This window comes from Barbus barbus, assembly GCF_936440315.1.
Source record: "Barbus barbus genome assembly, chromosome: 41".
Taxonomy (NCBI): domain Eukaryota; kingdom Metazoa; phylum Chordata; class Actinopteri; order Cypriniformes; family Cyprinidae; genus Barbus; species Barbus barbus.
The window spans coordinates 7382201-7406595 of NC_136719.1; the positions used below are offsets into that span (position 1 = coordinate 7382201).

The 24395-nt window shown below is 38.2% G+C and overlaps 3 protein-coding genes across 7 annotated transcripts in view; 1 reads left to right on the forward strand and 2 right to left on the reverse strand.

The window, feature by feature from the left end:
* The window catches only part of LOC306860758 (exosome complex component 10-like), a 13895-nt gene extending 4972 nt beyond the window's left edge, over positions 1–8923 (forward strand). The window contains exons 4-25 of one of the 3 annotated variants that reach the window (XM_079402642.1): positions 66–170; positions 320–473; positions 1912–2020; positions 2141–2216; positions 2300–2410; positions 2491–2634; positions 2921–3111; positions 3270–3426; positions 3610–3758; positions 3843–3893; positions 5077–5188; positions 5294–5341; positions 5443–5518; positions 5608–5720; positions 5900–5986; positions 6069–6137; positions 6605–6698; positions 6806–6879; positions 6964–7192; positions 7287–7348; positions 7451–7518; positions 7602–8923. In XM_079402642.1, the coding sequence (XP_079258768.1) occupies positions 66–170; positions 320–473; positions 1912–2020; positions 2141–2216; positions 2300–2410; positions 2491–2634; positions 2921–3111; positions 3270–3426; positions 3610–3758; positions 3843–3893; positions 5077–5188; positions 5294–5341; positions 5443–5518; positions 5608–5720; positions 5900–5986; positions 6069–6137; positions 6605–6698; positions 6806–6879; positions 6964–7192; positions 7287–7348; positions 7451–7518; positions 7602–7632 (2310 nt within the window). In that variant the 3' untranslated portion in view covers positions 7633–8923. The remainder of the gene's footprint in view (positions 1–65; positions 171–319; positions 474–1911; positions 2021–2140; positions 2217–2299; positions 2411–2490; positions 2635–2920; positions 3112–3269; positions 3427–3609; positions 3759–3842; positions 3894–5076; positions 5189–5293; positions 5342–5442; positions 5519–5607; positions 5721–5899; positions 5987–6068; positions 6138–6604; positions 6699–6805; positions 6880–6963; positions 7193–7286; positions 7349–7450; positions 7519–7601) is intronic. The other 2 variants (XM_079402643.1, XM_079402644.1) reach the window with 2 other exon arrangements.
* Positions 8791–15481, reverse strand: LOC306860760 (src-like-adapter 2). Of its 2 annotated transcripts, none has more exons than XM_079402648.1 (8): positions 15129–15481; positions 13192–13331; positions 11976–12075; positions 11814–11900; positions 11377–11480; positions 10447–10596; positions 9863–9992; positions 8791–9511 (listed from the first exon to the last, which is right to left on the reverse strand). In XM_079402648.1, the coding sequence occupies exons 2-8, from the start codon at positions 13280–13282 to the stop codon at positions 9379–9381; spliced, it is 795 nt and encodes a 264-aa protein (XP_079258774.1). In that variant the 5' UTR covers positions 13283–13331; positions 15129–15481; the 3' UTR covers positions 8791–9378. The 2 variants fall into 2 exon arrangements, with proteins under 2 accessions (XP_079258774.1, XP_079258773.1); XM_079402647.1 differs by having other exon boundaries at positions 8792–9511; positions 9863–9995; positions 15129–15352.
* Positions 15482–21823: 6342 nt separating this feature from the next.
* The window catches only part of LOC306860759 (protein NDRG3-like), a 74360-nt gene continuing 71788 nt past the window's right edge, over positions 21824–24395 (reverse strand). For both annotated transcript variants that reach the window (XM_079402645.1, XM_079402646.1), the window contains one exon: positions 21824–23633. In XM_079402645.1, coding sequence (XP_079258771.1) covers positions 23458–23633 — 176 coding nt within the window. In that variant the 3' untranslated portion in view covers positions 21824–23457. The remainder of the gene's footprint in view (positions 23634–24395) is intronic.

The following is a 24395-nucleotide window of genomic DNA, read 5'->3' on the forward strand; positions in this document are numbered from 1 at the left end:
CTAGCGCTGCAAGCCTGTCTTCTATCCTGTGTAAAATTGCTAAATGCAGTGTGATCTGTGTTCAGGGCATTGTCCTGGACGAGGCCTCTGGTGTGAGTCGTACCCAGCAACCGGTGATGCCTGCTGGATATCAGCCGCCAAAGATTGTCGTGTCCAGCTGGAATCGCAGGGTTAGTTTCTCAGCTCATCCTTCTTTTAACTTAGGGAAATATTTGTTGGAGAGAGAGATTAGTTTAACTTGATCGCACGTTTTGATAAAGTCTGGCTGGTCATTGAGGAGCTGGTTTTGGCGTGAAGGCAGCTTTTCTTGTCCTTACAGGGAGGAGAGCGCAAGGCTGAGACCTTTCACCTTCTACATGCTAAAAACATTCAGCGGCCACAGCTTAAGTTCAAGGAGAAAGTGGATAACAGCAACACTCCGTTTGTCTCCAAAATTTTCATCAAACCCAATGCAGTTAAACCTCTGTCATCATGTGAGTGTGTTGAGAAACCCTCAGTGACAACATAATTTTTTTCTAATTTTCACAGCCTTTGTGGACTGCTTTTTGCAGTCATTTTTGAAGTAGTACAATATCTGGAGGTTCAGGCAATAATTTATATATATATATATTTGTTGATATAAGATTTGTTGTATATAAATAGTGCAGGGCAATGATTAATTGCATCCAAATTTTTATCTTTTTGTGTACATAATATATGTATATGTCCTGTGTATGTTTATATATAATATAAATTTCATGGATGTAAATATATACATGTAAATATTTTCAAAATATATACTGTATGTGTCTTTATATATACATAATAAATATACACGGTGTACACGCGTTATATAAACAAACTTTCAATTTGGATGTGATTAATCGTTGCCCAGCACTAATAAAATGTATCTGTATATACTGTATATACACTCACCGGCCACTTTATTAGGTACATCTGTTGAGTTGCTTGGTAACACAAATTGCTAATCAGCCAATCACATGGCAGCAACTCATGCATTTAGGCATGAAGACGACTTGCTGAAGTTCAAACCGAGCATCAGAATGGGGAAGAAAGGGGATTTAAGTGACTTTGAACGTGGAATGGTTGTTGGTGCCAGATGGGCTGGTCTGAGTATTTCAAAAACTGCTGATCTACTGGGATTTTCACGCACAACCATCTCTAGGGTTTACAGAGAATGGACCGAAAAAGAGAAAATATCCAGTGAGCGGCAGTTGTGTGGACGAAAATGCCTTGTTGATGTCAGAGGTGAATGGGCAGACTGGTTAGAGATGATAGAAAGGCAACAGTAACTCAAATAACCACTCGTTACAATCAAGATATGCAGAATACTATCTCTGAATGCACAACACGTCAAACCCTGAAGCAGATGGGCTACAGCAGCAGAAGACCACACCGGGTGCCGCTCCTGTCGGCTAAGAACAGGAAACAGAGGCTACAATTCACACAGGCTCACCAAAATTGGACAATAGAAGATTCTGGTCTGATGCTATCATGTCAATATGGACCAAAATCTCTGAGGAATGTTTCCAATTCCTTGTTGAATCTATGCCACAAAGAATTAAGGCAGTTCTGAAGGCAAAAGGGGGTCCAACCCGGTACTAGCAAGGTGCACCTAATAAAGTGGCCAGTGAGTGTGTGTGTGTGTTATATAAATATATATGCATGTACATGCTTTAATTGTTGTTCAAATGAGTTGAAATAATTTTTGTTGAATAGCAATTGAATTAAAAATAGTAATGTTTAAATACTAATATGATAATTTTAAAGAGTAATACCGGTAATATACATTAAATAAAAATAAATTTTTCATCTAATTTAAATGGTAGTTCAAATCATTTTAATATTAAATAATTCAATTAAAAAAATAGTAATGTTGAAATACTAAATTGTAACCAAATGTATGACTAGACTTTGCCAACAAACACATTCGTAAGGAGAGACCGGAGGATCTGGATGTTCCTGCTGCATTGGCTGATTTTATCCATCAGGAGAGAACAAAAGAGCATGTGGACGACATGTAAGACCAGATTTATGTGATTCATTCAGTTTAAAGAGGTCCATTGTGTGTTTGCTAGTTATGTTACATCAGTGTTTAATATTAGTCTTGTTTTAAATGGATTGTAATGCTGTTTCTCAGGTTTTCTCACCCTTATCAATATGAATTGGATCATCTGGTCATGCCGGAGAGTCTGAAGTGTAAACCTGATGTCCAGGTGAACGTCCTAATCATCCTGTTTTCTTTTCAGGAACTGTGAGGAGTGTTTTCAATCATTGTTTTATTTTCTTTGTGTTCTAGATGTATAAACCTCTTGCCAAGTCCACTTGTCAATTTATCAACATTTTAGATGACCTTGTTGCTTTGAATGAGAAGTTAGCCAAGATGTCGGAGTTCGCTGTGGACCTAGAGGTATGACTGTTTCAGGTTTACATGATTCTGTTTAGTCGTGTATCACTTTAGGTGTTTAATTCGCACAATTCTGTGTACAGCATCATTCCTACAGAAGCTTTCTGGGAATCACGTGTCTGATGCAGATATCAACACGAGAGGAGGATTTCATCATAGACACGCTGGAACTGCGCAGTGAAATGCACATCTTAAACGAGACTTTCACTGATCCTGCCATTGTGAAGGTGATTGACTTTAATACTCTGCTCTTCTGTTAGATTTAACCACTTAGATTTGTGTGCAAAAGCTGCATGGGTGGTAAAAACAAATATTTTCCAATAATATCATAATAAGCTTCTTCCATCAAACAAGTTCAACTAATTCCCATCTTACATGTATATCCAGCTGAAGGTTGATTTTCATTCATAACAAAATGTTGCATTATGGATATTAAATGTGCTGTGAATGCCATTTGATGATTACAGTGGTTCATGTGGTTTATTTTGCATGCATCACGTGTTGCTCTGGCAGGTGTTTCACGGGGCTGACTCTGACATCGAGTGGCTACAAAAGGACTTTGGTCTTTATGTGGTCAACATGTTCGACACCCATCATGCTGCACGTTGCCTAAACTTTGGCCGAAACTCCCTTGACCATCTCCTGAAAGTCTACTGCAATGTGGACTCTGATAAACGCTACCAGATGGCAGACTGGAGGATACGGTAATCCCAACACTCAATACATTTAGCGCAGATTGATATCATTCCTCATTGATCTAATCTCATTATGTAAGACAAAGTGAATTCAAGACCCATTTTCTGTTTGTCTGATGGCTTTAACGGTCATTGTGGTAATACTAGTGTGTGCCGCGTGTCTGTAGACCGTTGCCAGATGAGATGGTGAAGTACGCTCAGGCTGACACTCACTACCTGCTGTACGTGTACGATCGAGTCCGAGCTGACCTGTATGATATGGGCAACGGCCAACCCACCCTCATCCAGCAGGTCTGGGATAAAAGCAGAGACCTCTCGCTCAAGGTATAGACTGGTTTCTTCATACCAGCTAATTAAACACAGAAAATATAAAACAATGTATTTATTTTGTTGTGGTAATCACTTTGAATCAGTTCAACTGAATCAAAGGAACCAGCTCGTTATAGTGGTTCAATGTTTCAAATGAAGTTGTGAATATTTTTATATCCATCTCGTCTTTCTCTCTAGAAATATGTGAAGCCTATTTTTACGGAGGACTCGTACATGCAGCTGTACCGCAAGCAGAAGAAGCGCTTCAACACCCAGCAGCTGGCGGCCTTCAGACTGCTCTACGCCTGGAGAGATAAACTGGCACGAGAGGACGATGAGAGCACTGGGTAATGCTCCAAACCGCCTCTGTGCATGTGTCTGTTGACAGATTACTAGTTATTGTGATCCATGAATGTGTTGTTTTTCCACAGATATATCTTACCAAACCACATGATGATAAAGATCGCTGTGGAGCTTCCAAAGTAAGTTTAATGTATTTAATCAATACATTTTCATTTAAAGTTGCCCATTTGTGAGGGTGTTTTTTTTTTAGTTTTTTTGCCCGGTAAAATATTTTAAGGGAATCAGAATCAGAAAGCGCTTTATTGCTAAGTATGCTTGCGCATACAAGGAATTTGTTTTTAAGCTTCCAGTACACAGAGACAACAACACATAGACAATAAAAAATAGGATGAGAATAAAAATACACACACGTCAATAAAAAGACACAATTTTTTTTTTTTTGGAAAAAATAAATAAATTGTATGTACAGTTGTGCTATAGATGATAGGATAGGAATAGAATTGCATATTTATTGCACAATGGGGGGGAACATTTAACTGTTCATAAGGTAGATTGCCTGGGGGAAGAAACTGTTCTTGTGCCTGGCTGTCCTGGTATTTGCGGCTCTGAAGCGCCAGCCAGATGGCAAAAGTTCAAAAAGGGGATGGCTTGGATGTGAGGGATCCAGAGTGATTTTGGTTTTCATGAGCATTTAAAATTTTCTTTATAACTCTTAGAATGAAACTTGCTGTTTTTGTATACCCATATAGACATGCACATCCTTAAAAAGATAATTTTTTTTAAAGAAACTGTTTCTTCAAGGATGGGTTAAATTAAGTGGCAATGAAGAAAAAACATTTCAACATTGATGATAATAATAAATGTTTTTTGAGCAGCAAATCAGCATATTAGAATAATTTCTGAACGATCGTGTGATACTAAAAACAGGAGTAATGATGCAAAAATTCAGCTTTGATCACAGGAATAAATTACATTTTGAAATGTATCACTATAGAAAACAGTTATTTTAAATTGTAGTTTCAGACTGTATTTTTGATCAAATATGCTGCCTTGGTGTGAGACTTCTTTCAAAAAGTCTTACCAACCCCAAATGTTGAACAGTAGTGTGTGTGTGTGTGTGTGTGAATGAGCTCTGTTATGACTGGCTAACCTCCACACATTGTCATAGCTTGCATTAGATAATAGTCATTTATGAGGAAGGGGCCAAATTACTGAAAAGATGTTCAAATGTAGACACGCCTGGTGTCAGACATAATATAACACTTTCAGCTTTGAGTGGACTAGTGCATTTGAGTTTTAGTTTTTCCTATAATTGAAATGTTTTATTCTTTTGAAGGCTGTATGAATGTATGTTCACTCTAGGGAGCCTCAGGGCATCATCGCGTGCTGTAACCCCACTCCACCACTAGTGCGCCAGCAGATCAATGAGCTTCATCAGCTTATCAAACAGGCTCGAGAGACCCCTTTACTCAAGGTGTGCGCTCAGACAAACTCTATATAGCTCATAGACTCCGCTTCTTGTTTCACTTCTGTTTGTAATATGAATATGAAATTCTAGACTAGTGTTCTCTCTTTTTAGGCAGAGGTACTTCCTGAAAAGAGGAAATCGATGACCCCTAAAAGAAAGGTGTGTTGACATGTTCAGCATTTTTCTGTGGATCCAAACTGATAGAAGAAGCTGTGCTATTGTGTTTCTTTCTAATTGCCCCTCTTGCTGATGTCTCCTAGCCACAGACGACTTTATTCGGACCGCACGACACCTCCCGCTCGTCTGAAAGTGATTTCCTGGACCTCTCTTCTTTTGGTAGGTCTAGATATTATGAAGACCTCATGATTTGCCTTTGTGTTTTTTTTTTAAAACCACTAGTTGACATTTTCTCCACATATATTTAGAAACTCCAACCAAGCCAGGAGTTTTGTTTTCAGAGGAGGAGGATGAAAGCATGAACCAAGAGGAAAAATCCTTGCACGGCCTGATAGCTTCAGCTAAAATTAGCCTCTTTGTGGTAGGACATTTCTGTCTGCGTGTCTCTCATTTAGCATGTCCGCATGTATTGTAAAGTCTGGCAGAAGTTTGAAGTTGAAAAATGTTTAAACGTTTGTAATTGTTAAAGGTCTTACTCATCAGTGTGATTTGAGAGCACTTATGTGAGTTGAGGGTGGTTTTTTGTCATTTGTATTTGAGGAGGCAGCAGCAGCTCCTGCTCATCTGAATGTGGCACAACAAAAAGCTCACAGCATCATGGACTCGTTTGAGAACCCCTTCAGAATGGTACAGTACTTCAGTTTAGTCCATGCCTTTTGTCAACTTGTGTTGTATACTTATTCACTGACATTTCAACACTCATTTTCAGTATTTACCATCAAAGGACATTCACATTTCCAAGAATGCCAAATATGACCCCTCTTCAAAGATTTATGAGGTATGTTTTCCTCTTTTATATATATATTTACCATTTTTTTTTTATTTACTATTTCTTTACAGTTTATAAATATTACATAAATAAAAAAGCTAATAATTTACTTAATGTTTATTTACGTAATTGTTTAAATTTTATTCTGTACTATTTATTGTGCAATTTTAGTACGTGTTTATGTATACAGGTTTTTTTCATAGCAAAATAATGTCTCCAGTTTTTAAACACTTACTCCTTTCTTCATGCTTAATCTTGATGGACAGATAGATGGTGCAATGGACAATACAACAAATGTGCAGAAAATCATGTAAATATGGGGTGTTAAGGGTGGAAATATGAAGGCACCTATCAATTCACTTCAGTTTTGATTCAGGGAGTCACAAATACTCCAGAATTATCCTCAATGCAGTCACGGGGTTTAGGTTGCATTGGCTACTGGCTTATATTGACCAGTGTTGTTCTGTTTAAAACAGATTCATAACCGCTGGAAATTACAGAGTATTGAGCAGCAGCAGAAGGAGGCGCAGGAGAAACAGCAGGCTAAAGAACAGGCCAAGAAAGCTCAAGGTGCAAACAACACAACGGTTTAACAGAAACTCTGCATAGTCTGATGTTTTAATACACAAACATTTAGGCACAAATAAATCATGACAAAGTTAGTTTTTGTTTTTCAGAGGAACGAAAGAAAGCCAAACTGGGCTACCAGGAGTCGCTGCAAAACGTTCACACTGTCCGGCAGCAAGTAGCGGTGAGGAAGCTTCAGCTCACCAACTTTACAAGCTGTATTTACTTTGCTTAATTTTACACTAACAGGTTGATCTTGTGTTCTTAGGAAGCAAAGCAGGCTGGACAGAAAAGAGGGAGAGCTGCCAGTGATGCTGGTGAAGTGAGTCTTAAACCAAAACTTAAAGTCTCAAAGACTGAAAGTGAGACATCGGTGGCTGATCAGTCGACAAAACCTGCTCAGAAAAAAAAGAAACAGAAAAAAGTTCAAGAGCCTGTTCCCGAACAAGACTTTAAACCTTTTGACTACAGCCAGTCAAATTTTCAAATATTTGATGGTAAGACGTCTGCCTTTTTTCCTGTCATTTTTCATATGTATTTTTCCCATTGGTTCAGTGCATTGTCTTCATTGCTTGTATTTTATCCACACAGGCAAATCAAAAGAAAGTTCACAGTTTGATCCAAACAGACAAGCACATGGACCCAAGCAGAAGGTACTGTTTTCAACCTACAAGCGTTCACTGTCACACAGCTCTCAGCTGGGATTGATTTAGCTGTGCAAGATCTCTGATTTTTTTGCCAACTTTGATTCTCAGAAAAAAGGACAGAAGAAAAACGCCGTGGGAGGCAGGAGCATGTCTTATGTCCCCGCCAAATCTGACAGGTAACACACACACACACAGAGCTAGACTCGATCATTTATGATTAAAAAAACTATTTGTACGATGGGTTTATTTCTGTTTCCAGAGGGTTACGCCACAACTGGCCCAAGAGATAGAAGTCTTCAACTGATGGCTGACCTGCCCCTAGTTTTGTTTTCCTTTTTAAAAGCGTTCCTTGTAACATTATTTGTCACTGTTTCAGTACAGCATTGAGCTTTTACACATTCATTTGTGGTATTTGATCCGTAATGAGATTTTAAAACATTTTTAAATATTACGTTTTTATTTGAAGCTTAGATGTTAAACATTCGAATGTTTTGGTTTCAATCGATACAATGAACTTGCTCCGATTCTTCGACAGGTAAGCTAAACTTCAAATTAAATGCATTTCTAATAAGTTGGACTTTTTATTGAAAGTAGTCCACTTTTACCTGCTAAGGTATGCCTTCATTTTCATAGACCCATAAGAGCTGTGTTTGTGATATTTGAGTCGTGAGGCGAAATGGGCGTTTGTTCCGCTGAACTGTTGATTTCATGCGGACATTAAACCGTTTTTATACCAGAAACCTTAAACATTTCTGAAACCGAAAAATTTTTTTTGAGACCAAGTGTGCTTGTGCCAACTCTTCTTGGTTTAATTTATCTTAAAAATACCATACAGTGGCAATGAAAGTGTTTTTTGTTTTTTTTTCTTCTGCAGTCCGTGCCACAGCTTCTGGATGGCAATGCAAAGTAACAGCTCTACCTTTAGCATCAAACTACTGTGCCAGTCATTCACTTCACGTGTAGAGAAACGTGCCGCCTGGCAAGATTATATAAAATGGACATCTTTAGTTCAAAGTTCTGTCATCAAATTTGTGTGGAGGAGAAACTGGTTTGCTTTTGAATATCTAAAGCCATTTATTTTCAAGACTCATTAGTACTACACTAAGGTTAAGAACATAGCTGGTATAAATATTCCATCTGCACACTAAGAACAGACCACATGCACAACCCTTCACTTCCTGCTGCTCAAGACTGCGGTTCTGTTCTAAACAATAGGTGCAAAGACAGGAAACAACTCAATCAAGATGCTTTTCAGTGTCTACAAATACAAAGATGACCTTGTTTTTTCTCTCGAGTTTATATAAAAGAACATAACTGATGTCGAGAAGTCACAAGGGATATTTAACCAGACTATTGCGATTCCCATTGACTTCCATTATTAATTTAACAAACCGTTTGGTTATCAACTTTCTTCACAAGATCTTTTGTGTTCCACAGAAGAAACTCAAACAGGTTTGGGTATTTATTAACTCTTTAAGCCACATATTTACAAAGTTACACAACATTTGTCATAAATACGTATTTTGTTGACATCAAACTCTTTGGTACCATTAATAAAGCTCCTCTGAATCTGCTTCTTTCATTCAATGATTGTGATCACATTTGTAATAAGCACGACGCTGATAAAGTTCCAGAAAGTGTGAGTGGAGTGGAAATGGATGTTTACGCCACCCAGCTGTGTTCCCCCTCCCACTCACACACTCCTGTCGGTCTTTCCTTCAGTCGTTTTCTCTTTTATGTCCGCCAGGAGCGCGTCCACACAGGAAACTGTGACATCTTTGTCTCCAGCACCCACTCTGGAAGAACAGCAATGAGTCAGTGCACGCGTCTGAAAACTTCATCCGACGCCGCTTTCGCTCAAACAGTTTTTACGCAGAAATTCACGAACGAAAAAAGACGCTTAGATGCGTTTTGGTTAATTTTCTGCGTCTGGGTCACGAAAAATGAGTTTCTGGAGTGTTTTATCCCATATCACGGCATCAATTGTCCAAAGTCATTCAAACACTCATCCTCCAAGTTTCACGACAGTCTTCCAATCATGTGTCCCAGAGCTGACAGCAGTCCTCACATTCCTCTGTCATGTAGAGGTACGAGTTAATGGCCTCCTTCAGGCCTTCACTCACTACAGAGTCCTCTGCACCCTCTTTTCTCTGCCCGAAGATCATGGAGCTGCGAGAAAACACGTTTAGAAACTGCTCTACTAGTTTTGAAAAGACGATATTACTAGTGTCATTAAAGAGATAGTTAACCAAAAATGTAAATTCTGTCATTTACTCACCCTCAAGTTGTTCCAAACGTGTATGAATTTCTTTCTTTTGTTGAACACAAGATATTTTCAAGAATGTTAATGGCTACCAGCAACTGTTTGGTTACCAACATTCTTCAAAATATCATCTTTTGTGTTAAACAGATGAAAAAAAAAAAAAACAAAGCTTTGGAACAACTTGAGGGTGAGTAAACGAATGAATTTTCATTTTTGGGTGATCTGTTGAAAGTCACTTCATTTGTGACTGGACGCACCTGTCCACATCTTTCCAGTTTATAGTAGGCCTCTTCACAGCAACTGGAGGTGGGCCGGTTACCACAGGAACGTTGTTGGATCCAACGATGTAGCATGGCTCCCCCAGAGTACAGCACAGCCCGTCCGATACTTCTGAGGGACAGTTCATATTTAAACTCTGCCCACAATACAAGCATGTTGCTGTGTGGTTGCTAATGAGTTGCCAGTACTATTTATGTAACAGCATAACTGTTACTACATAATCAACTTTTTTTGTTTGGTTTCTGATGATACACCAGTGGTCTTTGACTACTGACACTGGATAGAGCATAAAGTTTGTAAGCTGTAGAATTCACAGCTATTTTTTTTTTGTTGCTCACAATTTCTCCCACCACTGAAAATTATCTAGAATAAAACAGGTTTTTATAGGCACTGGCATGACTGGAGTCCACCTCTCGTGTGAGTACATGATTTAAACATTTCCTCAAATCTATTAGTCAGTATCATGCATGACATTAGTATCAAGCACAAACCCAGCAACGTTGCATACGATCACTGGGTGCCAGTAATGAGTTACTGGCTGTGTGTGTGTGTGTGTGTATACCTGAATAGTGTGCGACCAGGTCTGAGAGGGTCCTGAAGGTGAGTCCGGGAGAGATATAGACCCAGCCGTTCTCGATGCAGCTGATACGGTAGTGTTTGATAGAAGCGCGTTCATGCGAGCTGCTCCTACGCACTGACAGAGTGTGGTTACCTAAGAAAAAAAAAAAAACAACAAACTTCATGCAATATATTGCTTAAACATGAAAAAAACAGTGTCACTTTCACCTTGATTTTCTGCTATAAAGCAGCTCTATATGAATATGTATGGAATCAATAAAAACTCAATACTTTAACGAATTGCAAAGGCTGAATATTCGATCAAATCCTACTGATGAAAAAAATCTTTATTTTAAGGTTCAAACATTTAACTACGACTTTTGCCTCAAACTCCTAATTTGCTGCTTATTAATAGTTATTAAGGTAGTTAAGTTTAGGTATTGGGTATCGAGGATGTAGAATATGGTCATGCACAATGTGCGCTTTATAAGCACTAATAAACGGGTAGTATGTTAATAATAGGTATGCTAATAAACAACTAGTTAATAGTGAGAATTGTTGCCTATAAGTGGGTAACACTTTATTTTAGGGTCTCTTAACTAGTTGCTTATTAGCATGCATATTACTAGAATTTTAGCTATTTATTAGTAGCAATTAAGCACATATTAATGCCTTATTCTACATCCCTAATCCTACCCAATACCTAAACTTAACTACCTTACTAACTATTAATAAGCAGTAAATAAGGAATTTATACAGGGTAAAGTCATAGTTAATAGTGAATAAGTGTTCCCTATTCTGAAGTGTTAGTCGATTAATAGTTCTAATGATCATTAGATTAATCAATTGTCAAAATAATTGTTTGTTGCAGATAGCTGTGATAAGTGCCTTAGCAACAATGCTAGTAAAGTAACTAGCATTAGCACACAGGTACCTGGGTAGGTCTCGCTCTCTCTGATAAGGAAGGATCCGGGCTGATTATGGGGGAGCATCAGCAGTTCCTCTGCTTTCAGTTTGCTGAGACCCACAAACTGCCACCTGCACGAACACACACACACAGATGAGTGACAGAGCTGAGGGAAAAGTAGTAGGTAGAGTCAGAGCATCATGTTATGAGTGAATGTTCAGCAGGGTCATTGTGGGTACAGTACGTCCCCAAACTGATAATCAGATCCCACTGTACCCAGCTGAGCCCACTCTACAGAAACTAAAACTGACATCAAATCATCGCCTCTGGAGGAATAAAGATTATGTCACTTATGGAACACACTCCACCAGACCACCTGTCCGTGGGTGTGATGTCATGATGTACTGTACGCACACTCTAAACCAATAGAAAGAGGCGATTTTCAGAGTCTTAGTTCAGCCCACCTGTTGTACACTTTGGCGGTGTAATTGCTGGGGATGTAGCTCTCATTTCCTGTGGCTGATGAATTGACTTTCCACCACTCTCCCTCACTGTAACACACAATATATCATTAGATAATCAGCCCGATCACGCTGTGATGAGGATGAGGCACCACTGTGACTTACTCTGACAAAATGTTGAGCCTCTCTCCCATTCTGATAGCGCAGTCACCTGGACCTCTGGACGGATAGTCGTACAGGGACACCACCACGAATCTACCGCTGTCTGTACACACAGATCCAGACAAACAGTCACGTTGGTTTAGCAGATTATAACATATAAAGAAAGCTCCTCAACAAGCCACATAATTAAAAAAAAGTTGTCAACATTTATAGTGAGAAATTGTACGTGCAATTTTAAAATGTAAGGTTTTTGTAAGTAAAAAATATGAAAAACCATATAACCTAGTTTTAATGCATGTAATTTTAGCCACCATACAATTAGTGTCTTTTCCAAAAGTCTTTGAATTACAATTTATTTTTGCATTTTCACTTTAATTTTGGTTAAAGGTCATTTTGTTTGTGCTTTTGTCATTCTTTATTAGTTTCTTTGTTTAATGTCTATATAGTTGTATTATTTTAGCACTTAAAATATTTATTTTATTTCAAGTAATTCAAATATTGTTATGGTGTCAGTTTTAGTTAATGATAATAACAATGTGAATTCTATTTTATGTATATAGCATTGGTTCGTACAATTTACATTTGATCTTTTATCATGTGTATGACCCTGTGCAAGTCTATATACTGTAGGAGTATTATTATAGTAGTCGGTGTGTGGTGAGCGCACTGGCGCCGTGGTACTGTGGCTGCCGTTGCATCATTAAGGTGGATGCTGTTGTTGAGGAGAGACGCCCACATGATTGTAAAGCGCTTTGGGTGTACAGCAATACACAATAAAAGCACTATATAAATGCATCATTCATTCATGCAAATCAGATTTTGGTGGATTGAACTGATGTATTAATATTTTATCAGTTCATAAAATATACAGCTGCCATTCTGTAATACCTCAGACACTAATAATAATACCCAAGTCTTTATATATTTATACAGCGAATTTCTGGCAAATTCAGCTGTGATTTGTTTTACAATAAATATAAGACATTTTTTACAGTTTATCATTCAGGTTAAGTGCCACAATTTACAGTGTGGCACTGAAATTCTTACCCTAATATGTGAGCGCTAATAAAGCACCCCTGAATGCTACAGTTGCAACAGTCAATAAAACATTGCTAGAGAATCCACACGCACATCTGAATGAGCTTCACTATTAGACATGTTTACATTTAGTGCTGCATTTCTAAAATCAGCTCGTGCATATATAAAGTGCTGAACTCACCCATGGCCAGCGGGTCAGTGCTTTCTTCCGTGTCCAAGAGAACAGCATGTGCGCTGGATCCACGCCGGACTTTACTGGGCCGACTGCCCATGGCCGACTGCTCGGGAGTTTAAGCACACAGTGCTGATGGGAACCACAATCTAAGAACAGAAGAGCGAGGATATTTTAGTATTGATTCTGTTCCTCTTTAAAATAAAACAAAACAGTTTGATCATGCCATGGCTTTCTTATGTCACACTTTGAACGTAAGGAGGAAGGATGCTGACAAACCACTTGATGAAAACTTTCCATTCGCACTTTCAGTATCACACACTTATTTACCTTGGTTAAAAAAAGGGGTAGCCATTCTAAAAATAGACCTGGTATAATGCTGAGAACATTCTACTATTTTCTTTCATGCTCAGTTACATCACAACATACAAGCCGCAGTTATTTAAGCAATACATGTGCACCTGAATAATAAACACATACAGCAAAATCAATAAATTAAAATGATTCAGTATGCAAATAACAGGTCAAATATTACTAGCTCAGATATAACCATTATAAAATGTGACTCATATTCTCATATGACTCGACTGTAAAGGAGCAATCTTCCATTGCCATCCCACAGGGTCGATATTTAAAATGTTCACTGTAAATCATTTAAAGGAAATCAGCTGGTTTGATGAACTTTATAGTCTGATCAGTCTGATCTGATCTTTATAGTCTATTATAGTCTATAGGCCTTTTTCCATATCAAATTGTAATGTAGCGGCACAGGTCCCACAGCTATATGACATTATGGAGCAGATGGTCACCTGGTAACACAGATGGGTCTCACTAGGCCATCAGGGTCTCCAGGTCCAAATTATAGACCTCATACCCCGGCACCAAAATAACACGTGTGTAACTAATTACATGTGCTACACGGCTAAAGTGGAGTACATCACTCAGGCACTATCACACGCAAACTAACAAACCAGCAGCTAAACGTCAGGCATTTAAAGACATATTCAACCTTTCTGAATAATGTTTAACATTATATTTCAGAGGTGCACTTTTATTAAAAAAACTAAACAAAAAACTTGTAGATTATTAGAGATTGTTGTAAATTACTGGAGTACATTTTACAGGAAATCAGTCCTTCTACTTCAAAATTTGAATTCAGTGTGTAACTTGCTGTTTCTTTGAAATTATGTGAAATTTACTTGCAATTTTTGAGTCAAAATGGATTCACCACCAACATTTCTTTTTTTTCCTCAGTGTATAAGGCACATTTGGTCAAAGATTAGAGCAAGGTTACCAACTTCCTGTCGCGACTAGAAAGCTGAATGTCTTTTTCTCAATGCTTAAACTATTTAATACGTCTTTAAGAGTTCTCAAATCTGAATTATAATCTAGTTGCTAGAAAGGTTGTTCGAAAGTTTCATACCAAACACATTTGAAGAATCATAGCAAACACATTTCAAAACAAAAATGGCTTTGAAATGCCTTTGAAGCAAGGCGCCTATGCAAGCGCACGCTTTTCAAGCTGATTTTGACTTGGATTCAAGATTCAAGATTATGACTTTGAAGTTTAGAGCTCCTTGTTTCAACATTACACACATATAAGAGCTGATAAAATGTAAAAACCAACTTGAATGCAATGTAAGTCGCTTTGGATAAAAGCGTCTGCTAAATGCATAAATGTAAATGTATCTGTACTTTTAGGCCAGTCACAATAACTTTAAATATTTTCCATAAAAAAATGATAAAATTGTTGCCAGTCTTTATCCCAACCAAAAATAGTATTTTAATTACTATAAATCTATATTCACACATGAACATTAAACATTGCTTTGTAGTATAATATTGTGCAAGGTGCTTTCAATAAACCTCCGAAATGTATAAAAGCTTACAGCACTCTGCAAAAAGACCTTAAAGAGAGAATTTTGGACATAAAGTCCCTTACTCACCTCATGGTCCTCAGGCTAGCAATGATGACAATCCTTATTCGTGAACACAATCCTTAACTGCACATCTGCTTATGAATGTGTGCAACAGCCTGAAAACTCAGAAAACCAAGTTGGAAAACTATTTGGAGTGATTTCTGTAAAGATCAGAGGCTTGTTTTCTTGAGGAGCTGAGAAGTTGAGCTCACTGCAGGATGCTGCTGTGGTTGTGTCTTTGTTTTAGTATCGCACACTGAGGCAGGCAACTTTATTTACTAGATGCTTGTAGGTTCCTGTGACGAACAGGTCTAGCTGTCACTCCTTTGCTGACGCACAGATGCAAGAAAAAACTGGAGGTGGTGTTTTGAAAGCTCCAACTGTACTAACACACAACACAGATGTTAGTGGAGATGTCATGATGTCATGGGCTCATTGACACAGTAATACAGATGCAGCTTCAGAAACTTCAGGAAGGTTTCAGAAAGGTTCAGAAATTGTCTAGTGCTAGTTTTAATTTCACATACTCCCAAATGCACCAAATCACATTGCCATAGCAATAACTGCCATGGAAACTAAATCATCAGATCAGATCCTGGTTTAGCTGCAAAACAAGTCTTGCTGCAAATAATGACAGCTCATTAACATTTTAAACTCTGGCTGCAGAAAAAAAGAGAGAGGGAGTTGCACTGTTTGCATTGTGTTTCACATAATTTCACGCATTTAAGGGACATTTACACAACAATGATTGTGGAAAAACAAAACAAAACAAAAAAGCTTTTCTTTTTGTTTTTGAAAAGTTTTGAGTACAGACGGCAATGCCATTAAAACGATCCCTAATCACATGGATCCATGAAATTGACTAAAAACGCTGTATGTATGCCTGGCCAGTAGATGGCGATGTCACTGTCAAGAAACACTACACACCTGGCGCACTAGGGCTGTCAAAATGGCTAAAAAACTAAATTCAAATTTATTCAAATTTAAAAGCCATAATTTTTCAGTTAGGGGAAAAAACTTAAAGGTTCGCAATAGGCGCAGCAATCTGCATCTGGTTGGATTGCCTGAAGGTTCCGAAAATGACGGCCCTATGGGCTTTTTGAATAGATTGCTACCCACGTGGCTCCCGTCTCTGGCGGGCAAAGAGATGAAGTGGAGCGAGTGCATCGCATGAACACAAGGCTCTCCTCAGATCGCGCTAAACCACGGGTTTTCATCTTTAAACTGCTGCGGTACACGGACAGGGAGCTCATTCTGCGGGCCGCCAGACTTCACGCCCCGGTGAAAACTTCCGACGGAGCAACGCTGTCTTTCTTTCCAGATTTTTCTCCGGTCGCCGCAAAAAGAAGTGCATTTGCACCAATTAGGAAGGAGATGAGAAACGCTGGCATCCAGAATTTTCTTCTTTATCCTGCAATGCTGAAGGTCATTCTCAATCAAGGAGAACCTAAAATGCTATATTCCCCAGAAGAAGCAAGAGTTTTTCTCCGATCCCTTTCATCCACCAACTCTCAGTGAGCTTCAGCTGGACATCTGCGGTCTAATCGGAGAAGAGATGCTCTAAATGGTTAGGACTGTGGCCCGGTTTCACAGATGGGGTTTAGCTTAAGCCAGGACTAGGCCTTAGGTAAATTAGGATATTTAAGCAGCTTTTATAAAAATGTCTTAGAAGAAAACTTTACAGGTATGCATCTTGAGACAGAACAATGGCACTGATATATTTTAAGATATGTCAGAGAAAGATATTTTCAGTTGAGACCGCTTATACGTGCACTTTAGTCTGGGACTAGCCTTAAATACCTGGCTGAACTGATCTCTCTTCAGGAGCTGGAGTCAGCAATTCAATCTATGAACAAGGGGAAACCCCCGGGCATAGATGGCATTCCAGTCGAATTGTAAACTACTTTTTGGTTAGATTTAGGCCCCCTCATGTTAGATATGATACATTTTTCAGTTACTCAAGGCTCATTTCACCCATCTATTAATATAGCTGTTATTTCGCTCTTGTTAAAAAGAGAAAGATCCGACTTCCTGTTCTAGTTACCGGCCACTTTCTTTGATAGGGACTGATGTTAAATTATAGGCTAAAGTACTATCTCGTCGTCTAGAGAAATGTATGAATAGACTAGTTCATCATGACCAAACAGGATTCATTAAATCTCACTCAGCTTCAGATAACTTACACAGGTTATATCATATTATTAATTCAAAGAATAGTTTGTCCTCTCCTTGCCGCAGTGTTATCTCTAGATGCGATGAAAGCTTTCGATCAGCTAGAATGGAAATATTTATGGGCGGTTCTACAGCATCTGGGTCTAGGATCGAGTTTCATAAATATGATAAAAGGTCTGTATGCCAATCCAGCAGCCACTGTTCTCACAGGTGCTGTTCGCTCGAACCCATTCTTTATACATCGAGGTACTCGTCAGGGTTGCCCGCTGTCTCCTCTGTTATTTGCCCTATCCTTGGAACCCTTAGCTCAATCTGAAACTATTTCTCCCATAAATATACAGAATACGCATCATCATATTTCTATGTTTGCTGATGATATCTTATTGTTTTTGGAGAAGCCGTCACATTCTATTCCTCATGTGTTGAATTTATTTGACCATTTTGGATCTCTCTCTGGGTTTAAAATGAATTGGAGTAAGTCATGTTTACTTTCCCTTTGTCCCTTTCTATATCTATTCCATTGGTTCAAAACTTTAAGTACTTGGGGATAGATGTTTCTCCTTTCCTGCAGGAAATCGTCTCAAAAAAACTATAATGCTATTCTAGCAAGAGTATCCACAGATTTGGAAAATTGGTCTCGTCTTCCTACTTCTTTTCTGGCCCGTATATCGGTGATTAAAATGAATGTTCTCCCACGTATTAATTTATTTTCTTCCATGATTCCTCTCGCTCCACCGGTTGGCTACTGGAATAAACTAGATGCATGTGTTTCATGGTATATATAGGATGGGAAACGTCCTCGTATTAAACTGACTACCTTACAACGATGTAGATTACATGGAGGTCTTTCTTTCCCTAATTTGAGACTGTATGCTCAAGCCTTTTCCCTCCGCCCTTTAGCAGTTTGGTTTGATCCTGAAGCTTCTGTATCTTGGAGAGCAATTGAGGAATCTATTGTTTATCCGTATAAATTGAAGCATCTTGTTTTTTCGGGAGCTCCGCTTAGGCAGTGTAAATCTCGGTTTGGTCCCATTGTAACCCATTTCCTCTCCGATGTTGAAAGACGTTCACAACTAGTTACAAAATGGCCTAGGCATTCTCCTATTTTCCACAATAATAACCTTTTGTCAGGCAGTACTCCATTTCATTGTCCGCAATGAACTCATAGTAAAGTAAACACACTGGGAGATATCTATGATGATAGTGGTTTAAAATCCTTCCAGAATCTTAAAACTCAATATAATCTGCTCAATATAATCTTGTGCATTAGATCGGCTCTACAGGCGTATGGGGTGCCTTGGAACTCTCAACTGTCTGTTCATCCTTTGCCCAAACTAATCCTTCCTTCTGAGGAATCTCCCTCCTCTGCTTCAGTCATCTATCTCTTTCTTCTTGAGCATTCATACAAACCTTTATCTATTACAACTGTTTGGGCTAAGGATCTTAATGAGGATGTGCATGTTTTATTTTCAGATCAGGTATGGGGTATGTTTAAATTGTCTTCTAAAAACCCTAATCACCAAATGATTCATTGGAAATTGCTGCATAGGGTTTACTTGACTCCAATGAAACGTTTTTATATGAATCTGTCGTCTTCTCCTAAGCGTAATCTCTGTTCCCAAGGAGTTTTAGGCACGTTATTGCATTTTTTTTGGGAGTGCCCCCCTCTCTCACCTTTTTGGTCTCAGCTCTCACAGGACCTGTTATATTTGTTGGGTACTGAGATATGTTTGACTCCGCGCCATTTTTTCATGAATGACTTTTGGGACTTCACCTTGTCCGTCCAACAAAGATCTTTACTGTTAGCTGCTCTCACAGCAGCAAAACAATTGCTGGTCAACCGATGAACAGAAGAACCTGGACGGTGTGTTTGTTGGACATTATCTCAATTGAACTCTCTACTTCCCGTATACATGCATCTAACATGAAAACTGTTAATTCATGGCATTCAGCTTTTAATGTTGTCTTCTTTTCTAAAACCTTTGTAAAAATGATTTTATTGTTATTTGTTTATCTATTAATATTAAATTATGTCTTTATTATTATTATTTTTTTAATCTACCAAGGGGTGGGTTTTAAATTTGTACAGCTGCATTTTTTGTACTACTGTTCCACAAAATAAAACAAACAGTTGTTAAAAATAAATAAATAAAAAATCTCTTGATGTTTTTTTAAATTTTAACTATTTTTGCATTGCTTTTTTGCATGGCGAGTGCAATGGGGATCGATGATAGATAGGTGATAGTCCCTCTAGAAAATGCGCAAAATATGCGTTCTGTGAGAGAAATTTTGATATAAACAAGATCTTCTCCGCATTGATGTTCTCCTTTTCTGCAAAAATTTGAATGAACAATGCAGCAGCGCAGCATCTAATGCAGGGGTGTCAAAGAGTTTCGCTCCAACCCTAATTAAACATACCTGATCCAGCTATTCAAGTCCTTCAGGCTTATTTGAAAACTACATGGTTTGTGAGTTGGAGCAGGGTTGGAACAAAACTCTGCAGGGCTGCGGCCCTCCAGGAACCGAGTTTGACACCCCTGATCTAGTGGGTTCAACTGGATAGGCTATTTAAAAAAAAATTTAATAAAAAAAAAAAAACATTAAAATGCAACGACACTTACACCATCACATCTCAAGGCTGCCTTAATGCACACCTAAAATTTGAATGTAAAATATGCATTTGAATTTTAGGTGTGCGTTAAGGCAGCCTTATGTGGATTTTTATTTTAAATTTGACGAATATTCAAAATTCGATTTTTTTTTGGACAGCCCAACTGCGCACATACCTATAGACTGAACACGTAATATAAATGCGCACGATGGCACTGTTTTAAAAAAAATCGCAGAAACTTGCAGTTTAAAACCAGTTTTCAAAAGTATGCATTTTCAGGCTCCCAAAACACCACCGTCATTTAGATGAATGGCCCAAATTTCTGTTTTTATTTGAAAACTGCATAACACTTTAGAATAAGGTTCCATTTATTAACATCAGTTAATGTATTAACTAACATGAACAAACAATGAACAATGCATTTATTACACTATTTATTACACTTTGTTAATGTTAGTTGATGAAAATACAGTTGTTCATTGTTTACTCATGTTAGTTCACACTACATTAACTAATGTTAACAAACACAACTTGTGAATTTAATAATGCATCAGTAAATGCTGAAATTAACATTAAGATTAATAAATGCTGTAGATGTATTGTTCATTCTTAGTTCATGTTTACTAATGTTGTTAACTAATGTTAATAAATGGAACCTTATTGTAAAGTGTTACCGAAAACTGTGTTCTATAAAGTCATGTCACTGAAGATGTTCCAACACTAATTTCCATGACAAATGGAGTTATAGTCATAGTAGGCTGTCATCCTACCAGGTTACCAGAGTTCACCATGTGCCAATTTCAGATAAGATGCAAATCTGTACGGTTTGTGAAAATGAAAAACAAAAGTTGATCTAGTTCAGTGGTTCTCAATCCCAGTCCTGGAGGCCCCCTGCTCTGCACATTTTGCACGTCTCCCACTTAACACGCCTGTTTGAGATCATCAGCTCGTTAGTTCAGTTCATGGATCTCTCTCCTAACGAGCTGATGATCTCAATCAGGCGAAAATGTGCAGAGCAGGGGGCCTCCAGGACTGGGATTGAGAACCACTGATCTAGTTAAATGATTTTGCACATCAGATGGAAAGACGACACAAATCTCTTATCGACTGATCCTTTCTGCTGTGGGCAAAGTTGTGTTAAGTACTTGAAGTGCTTATGCCACAGTTTCTATAAACAGCTTTCAGATGCGTCATCTCTGACCACAAGCAATCAATAGAACCTTTATAAACTTGCTTGTGATAGGAAACTTTCACAGCTGGCTGGCAGATAAACTGGGATGAGTAGTGCACAGAATTGCATGTTGAGCATCTGATTACCAGTGCATGAAGTGATTCGGGTCACATTATACTGAGGTCCAATTATAATATTAGTCAAGGTTTTATTGGCCCCAAAACTTTTTCTACATTCTCCCAGTGCTTTAAAGGCACCCAAAAATGAACATCTCGTGTCATTTCACAACTAGTATGACTTTCTTCTACAGAACACAAAAGATATATAGTTGAAAAGTTTTTTTTTTTCCTCAGCTGCATTCCCATTATCCTTCAAATTGAAATTATGATTTGAAAGAACGGCCAATGGAAATATCAAATTTCACAAAAATGTTATGCTAGCATGAGGTGGTTTTTCAGGCAATTTGAAAAAGGAATATAAATCGCAAAACTGCAATGGAAACAGTTTCTCTCATTTACAGCTCATCTGGCGTATGTAAAAGTCACATGATCATTCTTTAATGTACTATAACCTCCAAGAAACTCCTCATACAAAGTCACTCAAGTTTAAGGGGCTTTCCATTGCCATTAATGCTTGCATAACCACTTATTTATACTGCACACGTCTGTGGCACATTACGGCTTGGGCTATTCTGTTCTTTTTTCACCCTCAGTGTTTAAGTCTTTTCAATTTTATATTCAGAAAGTTTTTTTTTTTTTTAATCTGGAGTGTGTTCATATAAGAGTCATCGGATTTTTATTTTTATCGGATTATTGTTTTTTTTGTTTTTTTTCCCCCATTGCATTTTCTGATTTATGGAGTGAAAAAAGATCCAAAATCCCCAATGTAAAATCTTTAATATGGCAACAAAAAAAGACGTTGCCGATTTATCCAAAATTCAAATTTCGATTCTGGAAATTTAAGCAAATTAATGCATATTTAATTATGGAATGCCTCATGTGCATATACAAACTTAACATTTCAGAAATCGTACTATGCAAAAAAAGTACACTACTCATGAAGCGTCTTGCTTTAATATCAACTTAACAAATAAAGACAGATACAAGTTTTATGTACAACTACTTTATTTCAATATTCGTACAAATCGATATACTCAGCAGACAGTATGCAGTACAGCGCCCCCTAAATGCTTGGAGGACAAAGCACAACCCATTATCACAAACTCACTGAAGGCAGCGGTACAGTCAGCAATCAACAGGGAATTGCCATCCATTTAAATAATAAGGACCGAGAACAATAAAACTACATAAACGAACAGAGTTGTCAAAATAATAAGAGGTTATTGGAACATTAGTCCGCTGTACAGAGGGAATGGAGAATCTTAAGCCAAAAGCATACCGATCATTTATTACCAGTTACTACTGTACAGTGCATTTAGAGGAATGATGCGGTTTTATACCTCTAGATGCCCTATATGGTAAACACAACTGTTATTTGAACAAGCTACAGATCTTAGCTTCAGTTACTGGCTTGTTTTGGTGTAGCTGACCTCCCAAAGCACAGGCTGTGAAAAATAGTTTACATGAAAATCTAAGCAAAGTCTTTGCTATTAGGGGTTTCTGGTCTAAAGCTATCCATGTAAACAGAATCAGATTGATTAAATTCAATCAAACTGAATTAACCATTTGCAGAAAGATCTTAACATAATTAATACTAATGTAAATGTCTATTGTACACTTTAAATAGGGACAAGCTAATCAGTAGATTTTATTCTAGAAAGACTACAAATAGTAGACAGTCAAACCATAATAGCCAATGACATACAGTGAGAGCAGTAGAAACCCTCTAAAAGAGACAGAATGCAGTCTAGAAAATGAAGTACTGAAGAAAAAATTAAATAAGGAGGAAGTGAATTGGTTTGGTCATCTCTGTAATAAACACAAGGGGCAGGAAGACCTTAGAGAGAGCAAGAGAGGGAACGAAAACTCTCCCGCTACAGACGAGAATACCCTCCAAATGTTCAATATACAACAGCCTCCAGCAAAATATATACACAAGAAGCAAAACTACAGTGAAAATGAATCTCCAATGGATGACAAATATAAAAGAATGGAGTAATAAAGTAGCAAGCCAATCAAATTCAAGGTAAAAACATCAGCAAAAGATTAGTGTGCTTCCATGCAGTGGAAAAATAATCCAATACGTAAAATACATGGGTTACTAGACATCAAACAATGCATCCCTTCATTAGACCAGCGCTCCCTGGCCACAAGAGAACAAACAGAACGAAAGACAAAGATGGAGTGGAAACAAAACCCCAAAGTGGACAGAAAGCCGCATGAGGTGCAGAGGTTCAACAAGCGGATGATCCCAGAACAAATGGTGGCTTGGTTCTAGGTGCTTTAGCAGGACACCTCCATGGTTTGCGGTCTGTTCTGGTTGTCATGGACCGGGCCGCCGGTGGCGCCCTCCATCTGTGAACTGGTATGTGCACGGCTGCGCGAGCCGTCCGCCGAGCCCATGCTGGAGGCAGAGTGAGTGCGAGATCGAGCCAATCGGGTCATACTGGCAGTGGGCACTGAGAGAGAGAGAAGAGAGAAATCGAATGGAGGTGAAAACATGTATGCAATGCTGCTGTTTTGATTGAGGCATGACTGTTGGGACGATCCTGAGTGAGGAGCATGAGCTTCACAGGATAGCCAGTTTTGCACTCAGCATTCGGATCCAAACATATGAAGATCCAAGAGAGGGAGAATAATGAGTCTCCTCAAATTGAGTGACTCCTGCACATCTGCACACTGGTGACTGCTCAACTAATGCTGGACCGACTGAGATATGACAATTTGGTTTATGGTTAATAAGCTTAATCCCAATTCACATACTTCTGAAAGGAGACTTGCAGCAAAATGGATTTTGAAACTGATTCAATTAAATTCTGCCAGAGAGAATTTGTTTCATATTGTGTTTCAGATTGATTCAAACCATTAACTCTTTCCCTGCCAAACATAATTTTCTGTATTTTCACTGTTATACACTCTATTACGCATCTCCTGAATGAGTCTAGAATGTCCCAATCAAAAACACAGACGAGGAAGATGCAGAAACGAGCGATCTCATATATAAGCATATGCATGAGAAAAATAATGTGATCGTCAGAAATAAACAGCATATAATGTTACAGAATGAAATGTCAATCCAGGAAGTGGTAAAGGACTGAGCTTTGAGGGAGTTCTGATGGAAACCAATTTTTGCTTTGATAATATTACTGAATATGATTCAGATGTAGTATTTGATAAAAATAAAAAAAATTGATTTTCTTAGCTTTTTGCTCAAAACGTTG